Source organism: Rhinolophus sinicus, chromosome 14, assembly GCF_057876585.1.
Source record: "Rhinolophus sinicus isolate RSI-liver-muscle chromosome 14, RSI-T2T, whole genome shotgun sequence".
Lineage (NCBI taxonomy): Eukaryota > Metazoa > Chordata > Mammalia > Chiroptera > Rhinolophidae > Rhinolophus > Rhinolophus sinicus.
The window spans coordinates 10,342,715-10,364,280 of record NC_142514.1 but is presented as its reverse complement, the minus strand read 5'-3'; the positions used below and the strand labels follow the sequence as shown (position 1 = coordinate 10,364,280).

The window sequence follows — 21,566 nt, the reverse complement described above, 5'->3', positions numbered from 1 at the left end:
TCTCCCACGTTTAGCTATTCGTACGTCACACAGCTCGGGCTCACCCCAGTCTGGTTTGCAGTCTCTGCTCCTGCCCTGCTGTGCTGCGTGTAGACCCTGCTACTCCTTCAGGGGGAGGGCAGACCCCGTTTCCTGTCTTATCCCTCCAGACTGTCAACCCCACGAGTGAAAACCAGGGGGTCGCCTCCCCTCCTGAGGCGTGCAGGGAGGCCCTGGTTTACGTTGGTTCCTGTGCTTGGCAGGCATACGTCCTGAACGCAGACCCCTGTGGCTACTGCCTCATTATCAACAATGTGAACTTCAGCTTGGGGCTCAGCACCCGCTCGGGCTCCAATGTCGACTGTGAGAAGCTGACGCACCGTTTCCGCTTGCTCCATTTCTCGGTGGAGGTGAAGTGCAACCTGACGAGCAAGGTGTGAGCGCTGTCTGTGGAGATGCGGGGTGGGGGCCAGGGTGGAACATTGTCCTATGAAGGACCCCAAAAGCAAGTGACTCCCTAAGACGAGCCCATAGGTCTGTAGGATCATTAGAGGCAGCGTGGTTCAGTGGTTACCAGTTTAAGCTTCAGACTCAGACAGACCTGGGCGGAGGACTGGCTCTCCTGCTCCCTGCTGTGTGACCCCTGAGCCTTAGTTTCCTCGTCTAGACAGCAAGAAGAGTCCTCACCTCCTAGGGTCGTCGTGAGGATTAAATGAGTAGTGCCCAAGCATAGCACCTTTTCCCCAAGAACGGTGACTTGAGACCGTTATGACTGCCATACCTTCAGTATTGGCCCTGGGAGGACGGAAGGTGCTCCTAGGCCTTCAGGTGGGCCCAGGAGGGGAACCTGGATCCATCAAAGTTCCAGCTCACCTGTAACCTTCTCTTGTAGCAAATGGTCCAGGCTTTGGTGGAGCTGGCACGGCGGGACCATGGCGCTCTGGACTGCTGTGTGGTGGTCATCCTCTCTCACGGTTGTGAGGTAGGAGGCCTCAGCTCCTTGGGCAGGTGCCCCAGAAAGGCTGTAGCGAGAGGCTGTGCGGGAGCCCCATTCCTTCCTGTGTCCAAGTTACCCGGGGCTTTGTGGGTAGAGCCGTGGGGTCGTGTCTACCTCCTGTTGTTTTCTTGGGAGCCACCTGGCTCTCGGAGGAGTTGGATGCTCCTCCTGGGTGGGGTGTTCCAGGGAGAAGCCGTCTGGGAGAGGCAGGGAGGAGACAAGCTGCTCACAAAGCTCCTTCCCCCGGGTTTTGTTCAGAGCAGGCACAGCACAGAACAGCTCCCAGCTCCTGCCTCGGTCCTGCTGGGTGTTGTTCTGGGCCCTTTGCCACTGGCTGGGAGTCAGGACACTCTGGGCTCGGCCACGAGTGTGCTGGGTCATTGTGGCCAATCCCCTTCCCCTTCCTCGTCCTCAGTTTCCTCATCTTGTAAGTTGAGCGTTGGATAGATCAGAGGTTACAAGCTGGGGTCCTGTAGTCCCCCTCTGGGTTACATGTGCGGCCTGAAGCTGGGCAGGGCCTGCCCCTTAGATCCTTCCCAGTGTGGCCCCTGGACTGGCAGCATGAGCATCGCCCAGCAGCTTGTGGGAGGGCAGGCTCTCGGGCCCTACCCCAGACCTCTTCATGCAGAGCCATACACGTAACGTTGCCAAGGACTCGATCTAGAGCAGGGGTTCTCAACGTCTAGCAGCAGCAGAGGTACCTGAAGGACCCTATTGCTGGTCTCTACTCTCAGGGTGATTGATTTAGGAGGTTTGGGTGGGGCCCAGGAATTTGCATGTCTTACGAGTCCCATGCGATGCAGATGCTGATGGCCCAGGGACCACACTTGGAGAGCCACGGATCCAGAAGAGGCTGGCCGGCACTCTCATTAGGCTGTCTTGGTCCCTGTAGGCATGTGTGACTTTGAGACCCCTGGAATAGAAGCTGCCCAGGGCCCATCCAGAATGAACCTGCTCTGTAATGCATGGCCCCCCCCCCCCCCCCAAAGCTTCAGGACAGGGATTCCTACCCAACTTCTTGGTTTTATGACCAGGATTCTTGGTCTTCCAGGCCAGCCACCGCCAGTTCCCAGGGGCTATTTATGGCACAGATGGGTGTCCTGTGCCCGTCGAGAGAATTGTGAACATCTTCAACGGAACCAGCTGCCCCAGCTTGGGAGGGAAGCCCAAGCTCTTTTTCATCCAGGCCTGTGGTGGAGGTAAGCAGGCCCTCAGCCCCTCTGCAGGTGAATCTAGGGGGGAAGGAGCGGCTTCCTTCTCCATCCAGCCCCTCACCACGTCCAAGGGGTCTTCCAGGGGTCACAGTTGTCCGGATGGCAGCACCTGCATCTGGCTAGAGCAGCCTCCACTTTGTCCCGCCTTGCGAGGTGAGAGTCTTTCTCTCACAATGCAGTAGAAGCAGGGACTCCTGTAACTTTGGCAACTTCAACTCCAGAGACTTGACAAAAATCAACAACGTGGAAGAGAAAGAAAAATACTCTTCCATTTTCTTTATCATCATTCTCCTGACCTCCATCAACTAGACCCCCTTTCCACTACCCCAGAGAAAGGGGGGGCCAGTTTTCTGGGAAAGTTCAAGTTAGCTGGTCTTCTGGTCTAGTGCCCATGCCATATCCATTCTCAGCAGCACGGAGGATCTTCATGGTGGTTTTGGACTCACTGGTGGGGCCCATGGGCCCCTGGGTGATCTGGTCCCAGCCACTGTGCTTCCCCTAGTCTGGCATGCTGTGCTCGCCCCAGCACCACTCAGCTTTCCCAGGAGGTCACAGGCTCTGGCTTGCTCCTCAGGCTTTCCATGTGCCATTCCTCTGCCTTGTCTCCTGGCCAACTCTTCCTCGTCCATCCTTCTGGTGACAACTTATTGTCACCTCCTCCAGGAAGTCTTCCCTCAATACCCACTTCCTTGCACAGTCAGGATTAACCAGCCCTTGTGCTCATGCAGCGCCTGTTCTTCCCTGTCACAGTACTTTGTCCTTGTACTAACATGGCCTCATCCCCAAGGTCAGGGCTAGGCCTGTCTGCCCTACAGCTGAGTCCCCGGCCTGGCACAAAGGTCATGGTATGGTTGCATCTTATGTTGATTCTAATTATTTAAATTTGAAACAAAACCATAGAAAAATAGCTGTGAGCAAAATTTGAAATAACATAGACTCCCTTCATTTAAAAACAAAGCAACATGACTCAGTGGGAACAGCAAGATTCCAAAGTTGGAATGTATTAGGTTAGTGCAAAAGTAATTGCGGTTTTTGCAAAAAAATTTTTTTTAACCTTTTAAGCTGCAGTTACTTTTGCACCAACCTAATAGCTGCTTTTGGAGTTCCATCCGGTCCCTGCTTAGCCCCCAGCTGGCTGTGTGATCTTGTGTTTAACGCTGTTGCCACATGGAGGGTGGCACGTCAGCTGAGGACAGAAATACCCAAATGTCCTTGTCTTTGTCTGTGTCTGGTGGGGTGTCCTGTGGTTTACCTGCCTCAGAACTGTCTGCCCTGGATTTTGGTGACTCTTATGTTGCTATTTTAAAGTTCACTGTTGTTACAGTTTAAAACCATTTTAAAGTCCTCTAACATGGTCATCCACCCCTTCATTAAGAGGTAGTGCGGGCACCAGCGCAGAAACACGTACCTCTAAGTCAGTAACTTTGGTGTGGAATGTCATTGAACAAGGAGCATGATACAAGGTGACATGGCGTGGTGATGGTCTTGGCCAAAGCTGGGCAGCCTCTGTTGGGCCAAGCTGTTCATTTTGGGTCACGCCTCTTCAGAATTTTAGCGATCATGCTGGGAAGGCAGAAGGAAGAGCAGTATGAGACAGTGGTGGTGGAATTTATGTGCTGAGCAAACAGCCCCTCTCCCCTCTGTATATTTATTCTTATGGGAAGTTAGTCCTGCCTCACAGAGGGTTTTGAGTTATCGAGGCACTTTAAGAACAAAGCCATGTAGGAAATGTATAACCCTGTAGCTAGGCCTTTGCGTCAGATTTGTAGGATGAGGCTGACCCATGAATGAAGAAACAGTTAGCATCCTGTCTGACCCACCCTTTCTCTTGTCACCATATTCCCCTCTCACATCCCATTGTCTCTGCTCCATTTTTCACAGGCAGTCCCTCTGTCCATCCCTGTCTCCTTAGGCGGTTCTTAGGTCATCCTCCACTGGAGTGCCCCCTCCCCCCTGCGGTACCCAGCTCTCCAGGTGGACCCAGCCATAGTCCCATGCTCACATCTCAGGTCCCTTCCCCTGTTCCACTTCAAGTCATCCCCAGACACGTGGGGCACATTCCAGGATCTTGACCAAGTAAACAACCAGAAGCAGTGACACAAGTCAGCTGTAGAATAGTCCAGCTTTCATAGATTTACGAAGCCCCCTTTGCAGGCTTGGGGGGGCCTCCGTGCAGTACAGCAGGGGGGTTGAGAGGCAAAACGATAATAAGGCAGAATCCTGGTCCCTGCACATTAGCGGTGAGAATACAAACGACCAAGTTTCTGAGCTTCAGCTGTCTGGGGTGAGAGATCAGTAGGTGTTGGGGTTATTATTATGGGGTTGCCAGAACTGTCACTGTGTCCTGAAGATGGGACCCCAGCTTCCCTGGGTGAACCTCCCTCCCTCCTGGCTGTTTCCCACCACAGATGTCTGCTCTCCTGCTCATGGGCCTGTCTGCCGGGTGCCTTTTCTCCCACTGGACTGTTCCCCTTTTTCACATCGGAGCCTGGGTCCCAGTCCCCTGCTCCGGAAGGAACACTCCGGGCCACTCTGCCCTTTGCTTGTTTTTACCGAAGCTCTTGTTAGCTGCCTTCTTTGTGGAGGGGCCCGTTGTACCCTGCAGGGAGCTCTACTCCGAGGAACTCACCTTGGGACACCTCCTGCAGCATCGCCACCCCCATGGCTCTGCGGTTGAGCTGTGTGTGGCTCCCATCCTGCCCTGACCCCTCTGTTTACCAGGCCTTCCACTGCTTTGGGGGAGTTTGGATTTTACAACTGAAAAGACAGAAAATATGACAACTTAAAGTCATGCAGACACCTGCGAGGCCGACACAACTATTTCATTTTTGGCTTTTACCTTTTGCTCTTGGCTCACGGGCTCAGTCTGCTTCACTCATCTGACATTATCCCTTAAGCCTTTCCCCACATCTCCACAGTCTTCGTCATCCCTAGTTCAAATGGCTTTATACTCTTCCATTTCAGTGATATGCAGTCACTTACTAAACCACTGCTGTAATGTAAGCCATTTAGGTGATAATCTAATTTTTGGCTCACATGACCACAAATGTCTTTATAAAGAGCGCTTTGGCTGAATTATTTCCTTAACATATTACTGGGTCAGAAGCTGTAAGCATCTCCATGGATACCGTTACCTATGACGTGATGCTTTCTTTGATTCCCGTAAGAGGATTTGCGATAGCTTCAGAAATACAAATGATACAGAACAAAATAGAGGAGCTGCGAGGAAGAATACGTTTGGAATCTAGAAATGCGTCCTGCGAGGTCCTGCCTGCTGGCAGAGGTGGCTTGCAAGTTTGGCTTGTGCTTTTCCAGCAGCTGAGGTAAGATAAGATAAGACAGAATCACACAGAAGACCCACCTCATGTGGTATTTGTAAGACAGAAGCCAAGAATGGCGATTTTTCTCCCCTCGGTTGTGTTAAAGGGGGCACTGTGTGATAATAGTGGAAACTTGCGCAACTATATTCCTATCCCCACCTCCCAACGCCCCCAAAAAGCTGAGTTTTGTATAGTTTTTTAAAAAATTTCTATCCAAGTCTCAATGCATGTGTTTTCAGTTTGGGCGTTTAGCTCTCTAGACAGAGGACCCCGTCTTCTTACTTTATGTCTTCCTCAGTGCCTGTGTTGGTGCTCTGTACCCCAGGGGTACCCCCTATGTGTATGTGTCGTCATCTGTGTTATAACCCATGATTTTAAAGAAGGCTTTATAATAACCCGAGGAAAATCCTCGTGAGGTTGTGACTGGGGAATAAAGCACGATTAGTTGACCCTGCGAATCACCAGGTAAAAAATCGACCAACGACTGCAAAGAGACAGCCGAGACTGTTAGCCCTGATTGTCTCTGGGTGCGGCCAACATGGCTGGGCTATGTTTTGTTTTTGAATCATTATGTTGAGATGTAATGTGTGGTGTGGAGGAGGCCATCAATGTTTACAACAGCCGATTACAAAGTGACCCGTGTAAACTGATGAGATGAAAAGTGGTTCATGCTCATTAAAAGAACATACAAAAGGATCAAAGACTTCAGAGGTATAAAAAGGTGAAAAAGTAAAAGTCCTCTGTCATCCCTACTCCCAGGCTTGTACCTCAAAGGTAGCGACTGGCAACAATTGATGTGTTTTCTTCCAGATTTGTTTTTTCTCCTCTCTCTTTCCTATCTTTTTATTTATGATCTATATGCCAAATGGGTCATATTTTATATGCTATTCGGTGACCTGTTTTTGGTAATTTTTTTTCTTTCTAGTTTCTCTTTTTTTGTTCTTTCTTTTTTCTCTTTTGGTAATTTTTAAAAAATTTAAAAACGTTGTGGTACATACCATACTCATAAAATTTGCCATCTTAACCATTTTTAAGTGTGTAGCTCAGTGGCGTTAAATACATTCACCTTGTGCCACCATCACCACCGTCCATCTCCAGCACACTTTTCATTTTGCAAAACTGAAACTCTGTCCCCATGAAACACTAAGTACCCACCCCCACCCCAGCCCCTCGTACCCACAATTCCATTTTCTGTCTCTATGAATTGGACCACTCTAGGCTCCTCATAGAAGTAGCATCATGCAGTGTTTGTCTTCCTGTGTCTGGCTTATGTCACTCAGCATAATGTCCTCAAGGCTCATCTCTGTTGTAACATGTATCAGAATTTCCTTCCTTTGTAAGGCTGAATAATGTGACTTGTTTTTTAATGACATAAAATTTGCCATTTTAAAGTGTACAGTTCAGTGACATTAAATACATTTACCTTGTGCAACCATCACACTGTTTTATTCCAGAATATTTTCATCACCCCAAAAAGAAACTCCATACCATTAGGAGTTACTCTCCATTCCTGCCTCCTGCCAGCCCCAGGCAACAACTTGCTTTCTTCTCTATGGATTTGCCTATTCTGGATAGTTCATGTAAATGGAATCATATTATGAGGTCTTTTGTTTCTGGCTTCTTTCACTTAGCATGCTTTCAAGTTTCAGCCACACGTATTATGTATCAGTTACTTTCTTCCATTTTAAGCCTGAGGAATATTCCATTGGATGTCTATACCACATTTTGTTTATCCATTCATCTGTTGATGGACACGTGGGTTGTTTCCACCTTTTGCCTATTGTGAATAATGCTGCTGCGAACATTTGTGGACCCCTGTTGTCAATGCTTTTGGGTATATATCTTGTAAATTTTTATAGCTGTTTTTTAAATTTCTATACTCCTCCCCTGTCCGGCCCCCCGCCCCCCGTTTTACTTAATGGCTGTATAAAACTTTTGTTGTAGAAAAAAGTAAAGCTTCTATTTCAGTTTCCTATGTGTTTGCCCAGCACGGCACCCTGGCTCCGGAGGGAGTCAGGCAGGCTTGGCTTGGGGACAGGCTGCATGGAGCAGGAGCTCCGGTCTGTGTGTTTCAGTGACAAGTGGTGTCTGTTTTTGCTTCCTACAGAGCAGAGGGACCCTGGGTTTGAGGTGGCCTCCACTTCCTCTGAGGACAGGGCCCCTCGCAGTAATCCCGAGCCAGACGCTGCTCCATTCCAGGACAACCCAGGCAACTGTGACCAGCCAGATGCCATATCTAGTTTGCCCACACCCAGTGATATCTTTGTGTCCTACTCCACCTTCCCAGGTGAGTGCATCAGCCGGTGGGTCCCCCCATCTGCCCTAAAAGCAACGGTGTTGTAAAAGAGAAGACCTGGATGTGAGTCTTGGTTCTGCCTCTTGCCATCTGTGTGACCCTGAGCAAGTTACTTCACCTCTCTAAGCCTCAGCCCAGGGCAAGGCAGGCAGGGCGTCTAGGATGCAAAATTTAAGGAGGCACACATACCTCGGGTTGTCATGGGGATTAACACGGTGGCTGGCAGATCACAGAGTGCAGTGCCTGGCACATAGCAGGTGGGACAGCTGTTAGTGTCCTTCCTTTCTTGTCCCTCAGGGGAGTCACTTGACTTCTCCAAGCCTTGGTTTCCTAGTTGGGAAACGGGAATCATAACGAACGTCACAAGGTGGTGGTGAGGATGAAATAAGATCACGAGTGGGACAGAGCGCAGCGATGTGGGCTGTTCTGCTGGAGGTGTAAATGGGCCAGAGTCCGGAGGTGGCCCCTGCCTGCATGCGTGGGGAGGGGGCGGCTCTCCAACAAACTTCAGCCTTACTCTTTCCCAAGGTTTTGTCTCCTGGAGGGATCCCAACAGCGGCTCCTGGTACATCGAGACCCTGGATAGAGTCTTTGAGCAGTGGGCTCACTCTGACGACCTGCAGAGCCTCCTGCTCAGGGTAAGTGGTACCTTCCTCCAAGGAGGGAGAGGCTGCTGGGAGGGGCAGTGTGTCCTCCACAGGGCGGGCTGGTGGGGGGAGCAGGTAGACCACAGGTAAAAGATGGTGAAACCCCGTCTGCTTCTGCACAATGGCTTGCTACGGGTCCGTAAGATGTTACTGCCTGCGGTGACATTTGCCCCTTATTCCAAGGGCTGCCTTCCACTGCTGCTCTGGGATCCCCAGGCTGACACCTCCCGCTCCCCCCACTGACCAGGGTTGGATGGCTCAGTGGACACAGCATGGCACCCCTGAAGGCACGTGGTGGCGCTGTCCCTGCACCCTTCACCCTGGTCATCTACTCTTGACCCTCAGGAATCGTGAATCCTCCTTAGTATGTCCCCTCCTTGGGAGGCCCCAAATAGAGAACAGAGGTGGATGGCCCGATAGGGCTCCGGCCTCACTTAGTGAGATCCCAGAGCACACGTGGGCCCCTCCTGCTCTGCCCAGGCACTTTGTGCCATGACAAGGGGCTGTAAGGGCTGGGACCACTCCTTTCTCCTGAGTAGGCTCTGGCTCTGCTTTGCTGAGTGGAGCGGAGGAGAAAAGCCAAGTGAGGCCACCATGCACCATGGCCCTGGCATGTGACCCTCAGTGTCCTCCTGGGGCCCTGGGGGGGGGGGGATTCGTTGGGGCCCAGCAGTGCACTCAGCTCCCTGTCCCATCGCTTCTCTCAACTTTTCTCCAAGCAGCCCTTTCAATCTGATTCAAATTTTGTGAATTTTGAAATTTTGAAATTTTGAATTGAGTTTTCTAAACTTATGGTTACAATGTTTGTCTTTTAACCCCCCCGGCCCCCCCCCCCCCAAGGAGCTGCGGGTAGAGCCATTTAAAATACTCATTCAGGGGACATTCCCCCCAGCCCCTCTTCGATTCTATTAGGTTGGTGCAAAAGTAATTCCGGTTTACAAGTTGCAAAAACCAATTCCTTTTGCACCAACCTAATAGAAATAGAAGGGATTCTTACTTCGATCAATAAAACTGACAGACCTCCTGGTGGTTATGTTTTCGCAGGTCGCTAATGCTGTTTCGGAGAAAGGGATTTACAAACAGATTCCTGGTTGTTTTAATTTTCTCCGGAAAAAACTTTTCTTTAAAACGTAATGAACCCAGGGCCCCTCATCCTGCCTTGTTTCACCCCAAAACCTTCGTGCTACAGGCCCGGCGCTGAGGCCTGGGCTTTCCTTCAACTACGGCTGTCACACACTGAAGGATGCTGTAGCCCGCTGAGGGTCTGTTCTTTCCCCACTGGCAGCAGACAGGCTCTTAGCAGCTTCCAAACGGGACAAATGACCAGTGATGGAGGAAGAGGAGCTGAAGAACGCCGTGGACAACACACAGCTTTTCACCAGTGGCTGGTTCCCTGGCTGATGACCGAGGCCTGTGATCTTTGCGTTTTCTCTAGAGCAGGGCTTTTCAACCTTGGCACCACTGCCACTTGGGGCCAGATAATCCTTTGTTGTGGGGCTGTCCTGTGCACTGTAGGAGGTCTAGAAGCAGCCCTGGCCTCTACCCACATGCCAGGAGCCCCCCTCCCTGAATAGTGACAGCTAACAGTGTCTTCAGACATTGCCAAATGTCCCTGGGTGGGCCCCGCTTGAGAACCACCGAACTATGGGAACGTTTTTAGCTACACGCCAACCAGCATCTCTCTGAGATCAGCAAGTTTGGGGCTACTGGAGCCTGGACAGTTGGAATCTGTGAATCTTAAATGAAGTCTTAAAAATTACTCATTTTTCCTGTATTGCAGTGTTCTTTGAAAACATCTGAGGTGAATATGAACTCTCGTTTGCCTATTCTCCCCCCATCCCCATTTCGCTTCAACCGTTTGTTCTTTCTTATAAAGGAGACTTTTGCTTTTTTCTAAACATTTCCCGGTCCCATTTCATTTGAGCCTCATCTCCCAGGAAGGTGACTGGAGTGGGAGCCACGTGCTCAGGGAGGTCACGTTGCTTGTCCAGGGGAACACAGTTAGCCGGGGGAGAGACCTGGCCAGACCTGGGTATTCTCAGTCCAGCCTGTGCCTCCAGGTGCCTTCCTGGCTGAAGGCCCCGCACTGCAGGGTGACTGTGCTATGTGACAGTGACACGTTGGGCTTCCCCAGAGATGGCCCCGACCCTGAGGTCTTTGAGGCTGTCCTGACCCCGGCCTCTTTCTTGCTTTTAGAGCCCCGGATGTGAGGATAGTTCACTAATAAGACTGTCACCCAGATGTGATTTATGTAGTTGTCACTTTATTTTCCTTCTGTGACCTTTCCAAGTCTGAAACAGTCCTGGGGACTTCTGGGGGTTAGTTATTTGCCATCACCTGCAGGACACATAACAAGAAAAGAACCAGGTTAACCTAGCAGAGTGGAGACCTGTGCTTGGCAGTGTCCCCACCTTTCTCCCTCCAGGCTCCTTGCTGCTGTGTCAATCAGAGGTGGCCTGCAATGAAACAGCCACTCTGTGCAGCTCTGATGGTGTTCAGGGGAAAAAGATGTTATCACAGCTTTTCACGGATCTGCTAGGGCAACTACAAATTATACGCTGCATGTGTGGATGGGCAGACTCAGATTTCATTTGTTTCTCCAAGAGTTTGACAGCCCTGAAATTGTTAACAAACGCTGCTGTTTATATGGCGCTATTATGCCCCGTGGGCGGGGCTGTAACCTGCTTGCAGAGGCTGGTCAGCAGTGTTCTCTTCCACATTTTAACACGCCAGCTCCATGGGCCAGAGATGCTGCTGGATCTCTGGAGCACACATACTCAACCAACGCGCAAGAATGTATGTCCCAGGATGTTGATGGCGGCGGCGGTGTGAGCGTGGAAAATAGGAACCACATGAAAGTTTCATTCATTCTATTCATACTGTGGAATGTTATTTAGCTGTTCAACAGAATGCCATAAATATAAGTGCTGACATGTACAATGTGAAGTGGTGTTAAGTGAAAAAACTAAGTTGCAGAACCAGGAAGCATGAAAGTCTATTGGCTAGAAGACCGTGTGTGTATATGCGTCATAAATAGTCTCCAGAAAATGATACTGATAATGGTGACTAGCTCCGGGGGCTGGGGTTGGGGGCGTGGTGGAATTGGAGATGTACAAGGGGGGCATTATGCGTTTTTACTTGATATACTCCTATATTCATGTTTTTACAGAGTATTATCTTCTAATATAAAAACTAAAAAATGATGAGTGCTGAAGAGCCATGTGTTACTGTCATTCAGTGAACATTTGTTGAGAGGATGAATGTCCTTGGCCACCTGTCTTCGCCTGTCACCTTCTTGCTCGAGTCTTTTGTTGGCAACTTCCTGACCTTGACTCGTCACCTCTCTGGGTTTGTCTGGGCAGGTGTTCCCAAGCACCTGTGTGGGACTCCTGGCATGCCCCTGGGCTGAGACCACGGCAGGGTTTCACTAGCCCATTGCAGCTGCCGGGGCAGCCTCCACCAGAGGACAGCTGGTTGCTTGGCTCTGCCACTCCTGGAACCCATCACCAGGCATACGTGCCTGCCCTGGTACTGTCCCCAGAACGCACGGCCCCTGCCTAGCTGCCTCATGAAGCTTGCTCTTCCCGGGGATCCCCTTGACATCTGGCCATACTTTCTGCTGTGGCCTACTCTGTTGCGCTGTGTCTTTGGCTGGAAACAGCTGATGCTAGGACAAAACATCGGGACAATCGCCCCGGCCCCCGTTTGGGCCCTCACGGTGTTGCCAGGACCAGCTGCACCATGACTCACGCAGCAGCTGAGGCTGGAAAAAGATCCTAGGGATTGTCTGGGGAAAGGCCCCCAAGCACCCTTACGTCCAGTCAGTCTTGGGCCAGACTCCTTTGAAATGCTGGCGACACTTCAAAAGCCAGACTCACATTTTCCTCTGCCAAAACGGAATCGTGGCTTTCTCCCAATTTACCAAAAACAAAACAAAAAACAAACCCTTCAAATGAATAGCTACTCTCTTCTAGATCTTACACTTTTCTCCAACAAACTTTTCTGGAATGTTGGGTGTCTGTGGCTACTTGTTGGCAAAGAAATGCCAGCAGACAGACAAATGAACAAGGAGCCGGCAAATATTAATGGGAAACTTGGAGGCAGCCACCTGCTTATTTTGACAATGCCCATTTGATAGCATAGTTTTCCTCCTGTGACCACATGCTCGTGGCTGTGGTTTCATATTTGATTTTGTAACGGAATGTTAGTTTGAGTCAATCGAACAGTTCTCCAAAAATTAAATGAAATCGGATGCCAGCTTCCCCTTCTTTGGGAGCTCTGGCTCCTAAAAATGTGGAGGGAACCTGGTCTAGTTCAAATCCCATTTTACAGAAGAGCAAACTGAGGTGGTGATGCCAAGAGATGAGTAAAAAAAGTGCCCCTTATTGGCAGAGTGTCTTCTTCCCTCCCACCATTCATCACCAGACACAGTGACTCCTCATCCCTGCTCTACTTCACTCTGCCTCCCCTCCCCAGACACCCCCAGGCCTGCCTTTCTTGTGAGGACCCTCCCTTGGTGACTGCTTACACCTGCTGCTGATTGTAACCATGGCTTCTCCCAAGATTGGTGCCAGTTTTTTTTTGTTTGTTTTTTTTTTTACAGTAATTTTTATGGTCTTTATTATAAATATGTGTTCCTTGTTAAAATAGGTAGTGAGCTGGTGTGGAAACCTATGAGGTACTGGTTTTGAGTTCCCAGGAGACAGCTTTCTGGGGACACATTCACAAAAAGAGGAGGACCGACTCAGCCCCACTGCCTGGCCTGTCCCAGTCTAAAATGTGAACAGAAACCTAAGAAACCTTCTAGTCCAGGGCAAACCAAGATGGTTGTCACCTACAGAATAGTTGGGGGACCGTTTGGGGGAATCATTTCCAATAATTAAGGCTGTGGCGGTCATCACCTACCAGGTTTAGGGGTTTGCAGGTAAATACGTTTATAGCATTGGGTGACGGGGTCTGGGCCTACACAGATAAGCAAAAATAGCACATCCCCTGAACCCTAAGAAACCCCTTACCGCCCAAGGAGTGTCCTTTGTTTCCAACCTCTTTGGACAAGTCCACCCTCCATGTGTCTTTTCACCCAACTTTGTCTACACAGAAATTGTGGGGACACATGGGGGTACCCAGCAGGGGTTTCTCAGGTCTATAGCCTCCTTCAGGGGCTCCTGCCTGGCTCTCAAGAGGAAGGAGGGGGGTTCTCAGACCCGGTGGGCATTGCCCTCGTGGGGTTAGGTCAGCAGGGCAGGGCCCGTGGAGCCCAGGGCTTGTCTAGGTCTTACCGAATTGATCCAGTCGATGTAGTCGGAGACCCGTGTGAAGACAGAGGGCTTATGGTAGTAGTTGCAGCCAAGGGAGGACCCGAAGCTGACCACGCCATGCACTTCCCACTGGCCGTTATCCGCTTGGCAGTTCAGTGGTCCTCCTGAGTCTCCCTGGGGAAGGCCAGAGTTCTGTCAGGAGGGCTCTGGGAGCTTGGGAGGGCGATAGGAGGGGAAGGGGCTGCCCATAGAGCCCCATGTTTCACATGTTTGCCGTGCATTTTTATTGTCCCACTGCAAGTTGCCATGTTCTCGGACCAGCCCTAGTGGTCACAGCTCAAGATGGCACCACAAGACCAACAAGAGCTAACATGTATTCTCTTTGTGTGCCTGGAACTGAGCCGAGCACTTCCTATGCCTTACCTCATTGAATCCTCATAAAAGCCTATGGGGTAAGTATTGTTAGCATCTCCACTTCACTAAAGAGGGAAAACTGAAGCTCTCAGAGGTTGTGACCTGCTTGGGGTTGTACAGACAGACAGTGAAGGAGCTGAGACTGTGTCCCACAGCTGGAATGTCAGGCGCTCAACCACCACTGGCCGTTTCCACCCGTGATGAGGGACTTTCTTGGAGGCCGGTCTGCACTAGGCCAGAGAGTTGTGTGGGCACAGTGTGATCTTAGGAACTTGTGAGGCTTGTTCTTACTTTGTCCTCACTCTACTGCAAAGTCCGCCACATAGCAATTCCTTTTGGTTAAGACCCTGTCTCCAGGAAGGCTCTGTGGCAGCTACCATAAGGGGACACATTGAGCCACTAATGGGATTAATTCAACAAATGAACTCCATGTCACCTTAGAAAGGCCCTAACCCAGAGAATACATCCCCTTGGCTCTCTTCCTACACAGAGGAAAGAATAAGAGAGATGAAGGTAATGACAGACCGCAATGAAATCCAAGGATGGACTTCCCAGCACTGGGAGTGTGGAGAATATTACGAGGAAAATCTCAAAGCATATTTTCTGGAGACTACAAGGACAAAGGTCAGGGTCTCAAATGTCTGGAGCTGTTTCCTAGTTCTTCTGCCAGCACGCGGGAGGATGGATTCTAGGACCCCGAGAGCCTCTCCCCATCCCCTGCCCCATTTCATTGTGGAGGGACGACACTTAGCACTCACATTGCAGCTGGAGAGGATGCCATCACCCCCAGCACAGATCATATTAGTCTTCACGGAGCTGCCCCACCAGTCAGGACTGGAACACGTGGCATAGTCCACAACTAGCAGCTGACCTTGCTGCAGGATGTCAGGAAGAGCCCCATTGGCTGCATGAGAGAAAAGGTGTTAAAGGGACAAAGGAACGCCTGAGAATAAAGGAAGTAGTGGACACCTACTGGTTTTTTTGGCCAGCCCCCTTTTTTTTCTGGTCACTCTTACTTCCTATCCATCCATGGCTGCAATGGGAGTAACCACGCTTGTGTATACTGTGCCCTCACAGTTGATTGGTTAGTGTTCAGGCAGGCCACTGATGATTGGTTCAGGACTTAATATCTGACTCAACCTAAGCCAATGAGCTCCTTCCCTGGGAATTTGGGATTGAGATTAAGAAATCCCAGCCAGAGAGAATGTAAACCTGGGAGCTGTTGGCAATGGCTGCCATTTCCTTCTAGGAAGAGAAGAATGAAGTAGATCCACCAAGAAAGAAATTCTGAGAGAGGGTTTCTAAAGTTTCTTACAGTCTTCCAGCCCCTGATTCTATCCTGTTCCTGAAACTTGGCTATGTCTCTGTCCTTGGTTGAGACTAGCTAGCTTCATGGTTTTCTATCAGTTACCTTAAATATAACAGTGAACCTTCTGGCATTTGGGGCCCCAGGTTGAGAAAAATATTCTAATGTGGTGAAGGGAGAGTTTTCCTAATGGCCCCTAATGACACTGTCACCATAATCTCCATTACTATCACTGCTATTAATGGCAAGGATTTGTAATATTACAATGCTTCACTGTGCTTTCTTAGGCTTTTCAAAACCTGCTAAACCTCACAGTAAATATTTATTCCTATATGACAGATGGGATATTGAACCTGAGAGAAGTTAAGCAGCTTGCCCAAGACCGCTTTGATTAATAAGTAATGAATACTTGCATATTATTTTAAAATGTATAAAGCATTTTTATATCTTTTTTGTCATCTCTTTTAATCTTGCCAATTGCTATTTCAATTTCACAGGTGAGAAAACAGAGGCTCCAAAGTGGCTTGCCCAAGGTGACATAGCTAACCAGAAGAGCTGGGACTAAACTCCAAGCATTTGGACCTTTCCTTGGCTCTCACTGCCTCCAATGAAATGCATTCTGCCTCGGTGTTTTCTGGGTAAATGAACAAGAGGTGGTGCTTGTAGCTTGATAAGCATGAGATGCTTCCTCCTCCTCATTTCTGCTGAGTTTTTATGTGTCCTTGCTTTTGCAGATACGCCCGTCAAGAGGGCAATACTAATTTACGTGAGTGTATGTGTGTTGATGTACCTCTGGGAAAAATATGTCACTTATACTTAAAGGTTTATGTCATTCTCAAAGAACAATCGCCTGCATGAGTCTTCCTAGAGTCTTCCAGATGTCTGGGGATATTACCAGGGAAGGACAGCGCCTCTGTTCCTTCCTGATGGCTTAGCATCATCGGATTTCTGAACTTTGGAGTTTCTGTCCAAAGGAGACTCACATGCAGCCAGGTTCTGAGCAGCAAGATCAGGTGGCACATGGGAGAGTTAAGTTGGGGGGTCTGACGCGGACCCCAGGGACCTTTGTGGGAACCCCCAAAGCCTGAGGCGAATGCTGTTCTGGACTCCGGCCTTGGTCCATAAAGATGAACTTCTTTGCCTAATGTCATGTAATCTCTCGTTCCATCATAGTGACAGTGACAACCAACACACAGCACCTACTGTGTGTCAGGTACCGGTCTAAGGGCTTCCCATGAATTATCTCCTTCAATCCACTTGACAACCCTGTGACACATGTGCTGTTATTATTCCCATTTTACAGATGAGGAAACTGGCATGGAGAGGTGAAGTAATGTGCCCAAGTTTACACAGGTGGTATGCGTTGGAGCTGGGATTCAAACCCAGGCAGTCTGACCTCTCATCAGTCTACACTATTCTGCCTCTTCAAGACAGCCCCCATTTTTTCCCAGATGCCCTGGCATGATAAGTGTGGAGAGATCCCCTGAGTGGACAGGGGTGATAACGCCTGCCTCCCAAGCCTTGGAGTTCCCAGGGCCCACTTACTCTGCAGCCGTCCCCAGCCGGTGACGTAGCAGGCGTAGTTGTTGGGTAGGATGGTACCAGCACGAGGGAGGCAGCCCAGCTGGATCTTATCGCTCAGGGAGACTGGTGTGGCCAGTTTGAGCATGGCAATGTCGTTCCTGGGTTGGCAAAGAGGCAGAGCGTAAAGACAGGGTTGACCGTTCCTGCCTTGATTTCGTGTCTGATCTAGTCCTAGCTGGAACCATTAAACCCCCTCATTGGTCACCCAATGAGCCACCACTGTCCATCTACAACTTCATGAGACACCTGAGTGAGAACTGCCCAGCTGAGCCCAGTCAGACCATGAAAGAGAATTATAAGTGATTATTGCTGTTTTAAACCATTAAGTTTTGGGGTCATTTGTTATACAGCAATAGATAACCAGAAAGGGCAGCTGGATGGCTCAGTTGGTTAGAGCGCGAGCTCTCAACAACAAGGTTGCCGGTTCAATTCCCACATGGGATGGTGGGCTGTGCCCCCTGCAACTAGAGATTGAAAATAGTGACTGGACGTGGAGCTGAGCTGCGCCCTCCACAACTAGATTGAAGGACAATGACTTGGAGCTGATGGGCCCTGGAGAAACACACTATTCCCCAATTAAAATAATAAAACTGGTTAGCATTTAACCAAAAAAAAAAAGGTAACCAGGAGGTCCTTAGGGCTGATGGCCTTCTCAGTTCTAACACATATTCTTAGCTATCTCGCTCCCATAATCCTCTTCACTTGTTCTCCATTCCCGCTGGACTGCTCTGGTCACTGCCCCAGGACCACTAGCCCATTCTGTGACCTGTCCTAGCAGTTCTCCTGACTTGAAAAGCCCCTTGTAAGGCCCCTTCTGCACTTTCTGCTCACCCATGTCCTCCCCATCTCCCAAAGCATTCCTGTGTCTTTCTATGGCTTTCTGGTCGTGGTGGGGTGTGTGTGTGTGTGTGTGTGTGTGTGTGTATATGTGTATGTGTGTATGTGTGTATGTGTGTGTGAGTGTGTGTGTACGTGTGTGAGTATGTGTGTGTATGTGTGTGAGTGTATCTGATCATCTGGGAGGAAAAGTGGGATGCGGCTGTTGTCACTTCCTGGTAAGGGAGGGGGATCGTTACTCTTGGGCTTTGCAGAGCTGAGACCCCTGTCATCTCCCTGTGCACGTTCCTCCCAGGCTGTCCCTGCACAGGTATCAGGGAATCTTTGAAATGTAAACGGCCTTGTTGGGAGGGGGCACAGGGTGGGGGAAGGCAGGAGGCAAGTGTCCTGCTCCACTGACAATCATGGGGCCAGCAGACCCATTCCTGTGTCCCCAGGGCTGGGCGCAGTGCAGATGTACTGCCAGCGAGTGCCTGAGGTGGACAGGGAATCTACAGGCTCACCTGACAGGACACACAGGTGGCTCTGCCAATCTTTGCCTCTCCCTTCCACCAGCTTACACCCTAAAGGTCAGAGCTCTTTGGGGCTGGCTCCACTTCTAAAGGTCAGAGTTGTTTTCCCTCTCCTTACAAAAGGAGCAAAAGACGGGGTAGGGTGGTGCCTACTGCTCTGTGTGGGACACCCCCGATTGTATGTCTCTGCCGACCCAACCCCCAAATGCACCCAGACAGAAGGTACCCTTTGGAGAGCTTGTTGGGGTTCCAGTCTTCATGGACCACGAGCTTGGAGACCGCGACCGCCAGCGAGCCAGGCTCCTCAGTGGAGAGACTGTGTCGGCCGAGCATCACCCTGTAGGTCCTGGAGGAGCTGGGAGAAAGGGGGTCGAGTGGGGAGGGTCAGCTCCTGGCTGCCCTGTCCTCTCTCTGTCCCCATCCCTGCGATAGACAGGGACACCTCAGTGCACGGTCTGCAGAGGCCTGGCTTTGGATGATGCTGGGATGGGCCCAAGTAAGCCCCTAGTTGGCACTTGGGAATTTTTCTTCCCCGGAGCAATTGGTTAGTTACAAATATAACATTATAACTATATAACAATTATAATTACACTACACTAACTATAAACTATAATATAAAATAAAAGTTAGAATAATGTAAACTCTATGTCGTTATGGGGGAAATGAGATGTCATTTGCCCTCAAAGGGCATTTTCTACTTTAATCCCCCACCTCTCATTTTTAGATGGGGAAACTGAGACCCGGAGAGGTATAACTGGTCCAAAGTCATACGGCTAGTTAGTGAGACTCCAGAACTAGAAGCCAGGACTCCTGCCTCCCAGACCTCTATTATTTTCCCCACCACCTCATAAAGCTTATAAATTAGGTGGTGAGAAGGGACCTCTCCCTGCAATGAGAGTCACACAGACCCAAGGAAAACTCCAGTGAGTGCCAGCTGGGGTGAGATAAGCAAAGGTCTTATGTAGGAAGGGAAAAAGACAGGTGAACAATGAATGTTGCAGGAACTTTTCTTTCCCCATGGGCCTTTAGAACGGTAACAGTTCACTTTATTGAGCACTTACTAAGTGCCAGGCCCTTTAATGCATCATTTCATTTAACCTACACTATATTATCTGCTGTTTTGCAGGTGATGGTATCAAGGCTTGGAGCAGTCATCAAGTTGTTTAAGAAAATGCAACTCCACATCTGGAGGCTGCATGTAGTACGCCAAGAGGGCAGGAAATGGGCCTCCCCCGCCCCTCTATTCCCCCTCAGTGCCTTGCACAGGGCAGTCAGTCTGTCATGTATTGATCCATCAAGTGCCCAACAGACAGAAGCTTGTTTCGCGGCCAGACAAGTGGTTATTTGCAAGGCTCCTTTACACAGGGTGGTTTGGTCTCTAGCTCTCAGCTAGCTGGTGGGATGAACGGGCTCGGTGACTAGGAAACAAGTTACCTGATGCAGTGGGCAGCTGTTAGGACCCAGTTCTGGGCCACCAGGGACCCTCCGCAGGTGTGGCGCCATTGGTCTTTGGAGAGGTACTGCAGGGAAACCTGGAAGAAGGGTGGGTACTCTGGTAGCTGAAGGAGCTGGGCCTCTCTGCTTTTTCAGTGTCCCTGAGAGCAGGGCTAGGGTGAGGTGAGCAAGGCACTTGTCGCAGGTGCAAAATTTAAGGGGGCACCAAGAAACTCAGTCATCAGGATAAATAACATTTTGATGCAATATTAAAAGAATAAAAATTTAACACAAACACATCCATGATGAACAAAATATCACCCATTTAAATAAAGACACTATTGAAAAATAACTCTGTTTTGAACATCTTTCTGTAATGGGATTTGCTGGGATTTTCCCCTTCTTGGGAGCTATTTCCTTAGGACATAGCCCTCCAGTTTAAGGTCTAAAACCAAAATCTTGACCGCTCCCCACCTTCCTGAATCTGCTCTTTTCTCAGGCTTCTTCCTCTCAGAAATGGCAACCCTGCTTTACCAGCTGCTCAGCCGGAAACTCTTGGTGTTATCCTTGACGCCTTTCTCTCAGATCCCGCATTCAAACCCACCAGCAAACCCCACCAGCTCTACTTGCAGAATATGTGGAGAGGATGCTACATCTCTTGCCAGCTCAACGGTTAGTCCTAACCACCATCATCTCTCACCTGGATGATTATTGCAGTTTTCTATTTGCTCTTCCTGCCCTCACCCTGACCCATCCCTCACCCCATATTTTCTCCACACCACGGTCAGAATTACCCTTTTTAAATGTAAGTCTGATTATGTCTCTTCTCAGCTCAGACACTCCAGTGGCTCCCCATTTTTACAAAGTGTAAAATCTTAAACCGTATGCTGGCCTACAAGGCTTTACATGACCGCCCTGACCTCATCGGCTCCCACTCCCCTCCGATCCAGCCACATGAACTTCCAGGAGGTTCTGCAAACACACCAAGCTCCCTTCTGCCACAGGGCCTTTGCACTTGCTTTTCCTCCTACCTGGAATAGTCTCCTCCCAGATATTAGCTTAGTTTCCTCCTTCACTTCCTACAGGTGTGTAGTCAAGGTCACCTTCTCCAAGAAGCTTCTAGGACCACCCTGCACAGGATATGTGCACACTTATGTCCGTACACACACGGACACACAGGTGTGTGGGTGGTAGGGTGGGGCTGCTCCTTACTGCAGCTGGAGAAGGCACGTCCAAGGTTGACCAAGGCCACAGAAATGTATTTTATTGGTGAATTTTCCCATCTTTACCAATACAATAGATCCCATGATGGGGGGCAAAGGGGTGATGGGAGGTGGTGGGGGCAGGGAGGGAAGAAACGGAGCGTGGGTGACTCACCTGCCAGGGCCAGCTGTTGGGCCTCACATTTTCACCTCCAACCACTCTGGGCAGGTGAGGCAGGTATGTGGGGAGCCCACAGCTGAGAGCTGTGAAAAGAGAAAGGGTTGTGAGTCCAGGAAGCAGTGACCAAAACCATGTAACTATACTTGCCACACACCCAGACCCCAAAGAGGAGATTTCTTTTCTGGAAGGATCCCAAGAGGTTCCAGAATCCAACCCTTTGACTACTTCTTCGGAACTTCACTCCAGCTTTCTTATAACCAGAGCACTGAGCGCAGTGGGAGCAGGACGGTGCCTCCGGAAGGCAGCGTTTACCTCCAGCCACCAATGCAGAAAGCAGTAGTGTCCTGATCATGGTGTGTCCGTAGGAGGCCTGTAAGCATGGCCT

General features: G+C 49.9%; 2 protein-coding genes across 2 annotated transcripts in view; one reads left to right on the top strand and one right to left on the bottom strand.

Moving 5' to 3' along the window:
* Positions 1-11,669, top strand: part of CASP9 (caspase 9) — an 18,372-nt gene extending 6,703 nt beyond the window's left edge. The window contains exons 4-9 of the mRNA XM_088790164.1: positions 243-413; positions 872-961; positions 2,028-2,175; positions 7,618-7,797; positions 8,335-8,444; positions 9,498-11,669. Of these exons, the coding sequence (XP_088646290.1) occupies positions 243-413; positions 872-961; positions 2,028-2,175; positions 7,618-7,797; positions 8,335-8,444; positions 9,498-9,587 (789 nt within the window). The 3' untranslated portion in view covers positions 9,588-11,669. The remainder of the gene's footprint in view (positions 1-242; positions 414-871; positions 962-2,027; positions 2,176-7,617; positions 7,798-8,334; positions 8,445-9,497) is intronic.
* LOC148755335 (chymotrypsin-like elastase family member 2A) lies at positions 10,697-21,566 on the bottom strand. The gene is made up of 8 exons (XM_088790167.1): positions 21,494-21,566; positions 21,176-21,264; positions 19,799-19,896; positions 18,591-18,719; positions 16,977-17,113; positions 14,884-15,029; positions 13,733-13,885; positions 10,697-10,790 (listed from the first exon to the last, which is right to left on the bottom strand). The coding sequence occupies exons 1-8, from the start codon at positions 21,531-21,533 to the stop codon at positions 10,773-10,775; spliced, it is 810 nt and encodes a 269-aa protein (XP_088646293.1). The 5' UTR covers positions 21,534-21,566; the 3' UTR covers positions 10,697-10,772.

Excerpts from the sequence above, each read along its gene's own strand:
- LOC148755335 (XM_088790167.1), bottom strand. The coding sequence starts at position 21,533 with ATGATCAGGACACTACTGCTTTCTGCATTGGTGGCTGGAG. Across the intron at positions 19,897-21,175 it reads CCAACAGCTGGCCCTGGCAG|GTTTCCCTGCAGTACCTCTC; the intron begins GTGAGTCACCCA and ends CCCTTCTTCCAG. Across the intron at positions 18,720-19,798 it reads ACAGCTGCCCACTGCATCAG|CTCCTCCAGGACCTACAGGG; the intron begins GTAACTTGTTTC and ends CCTTTCTCCCAG.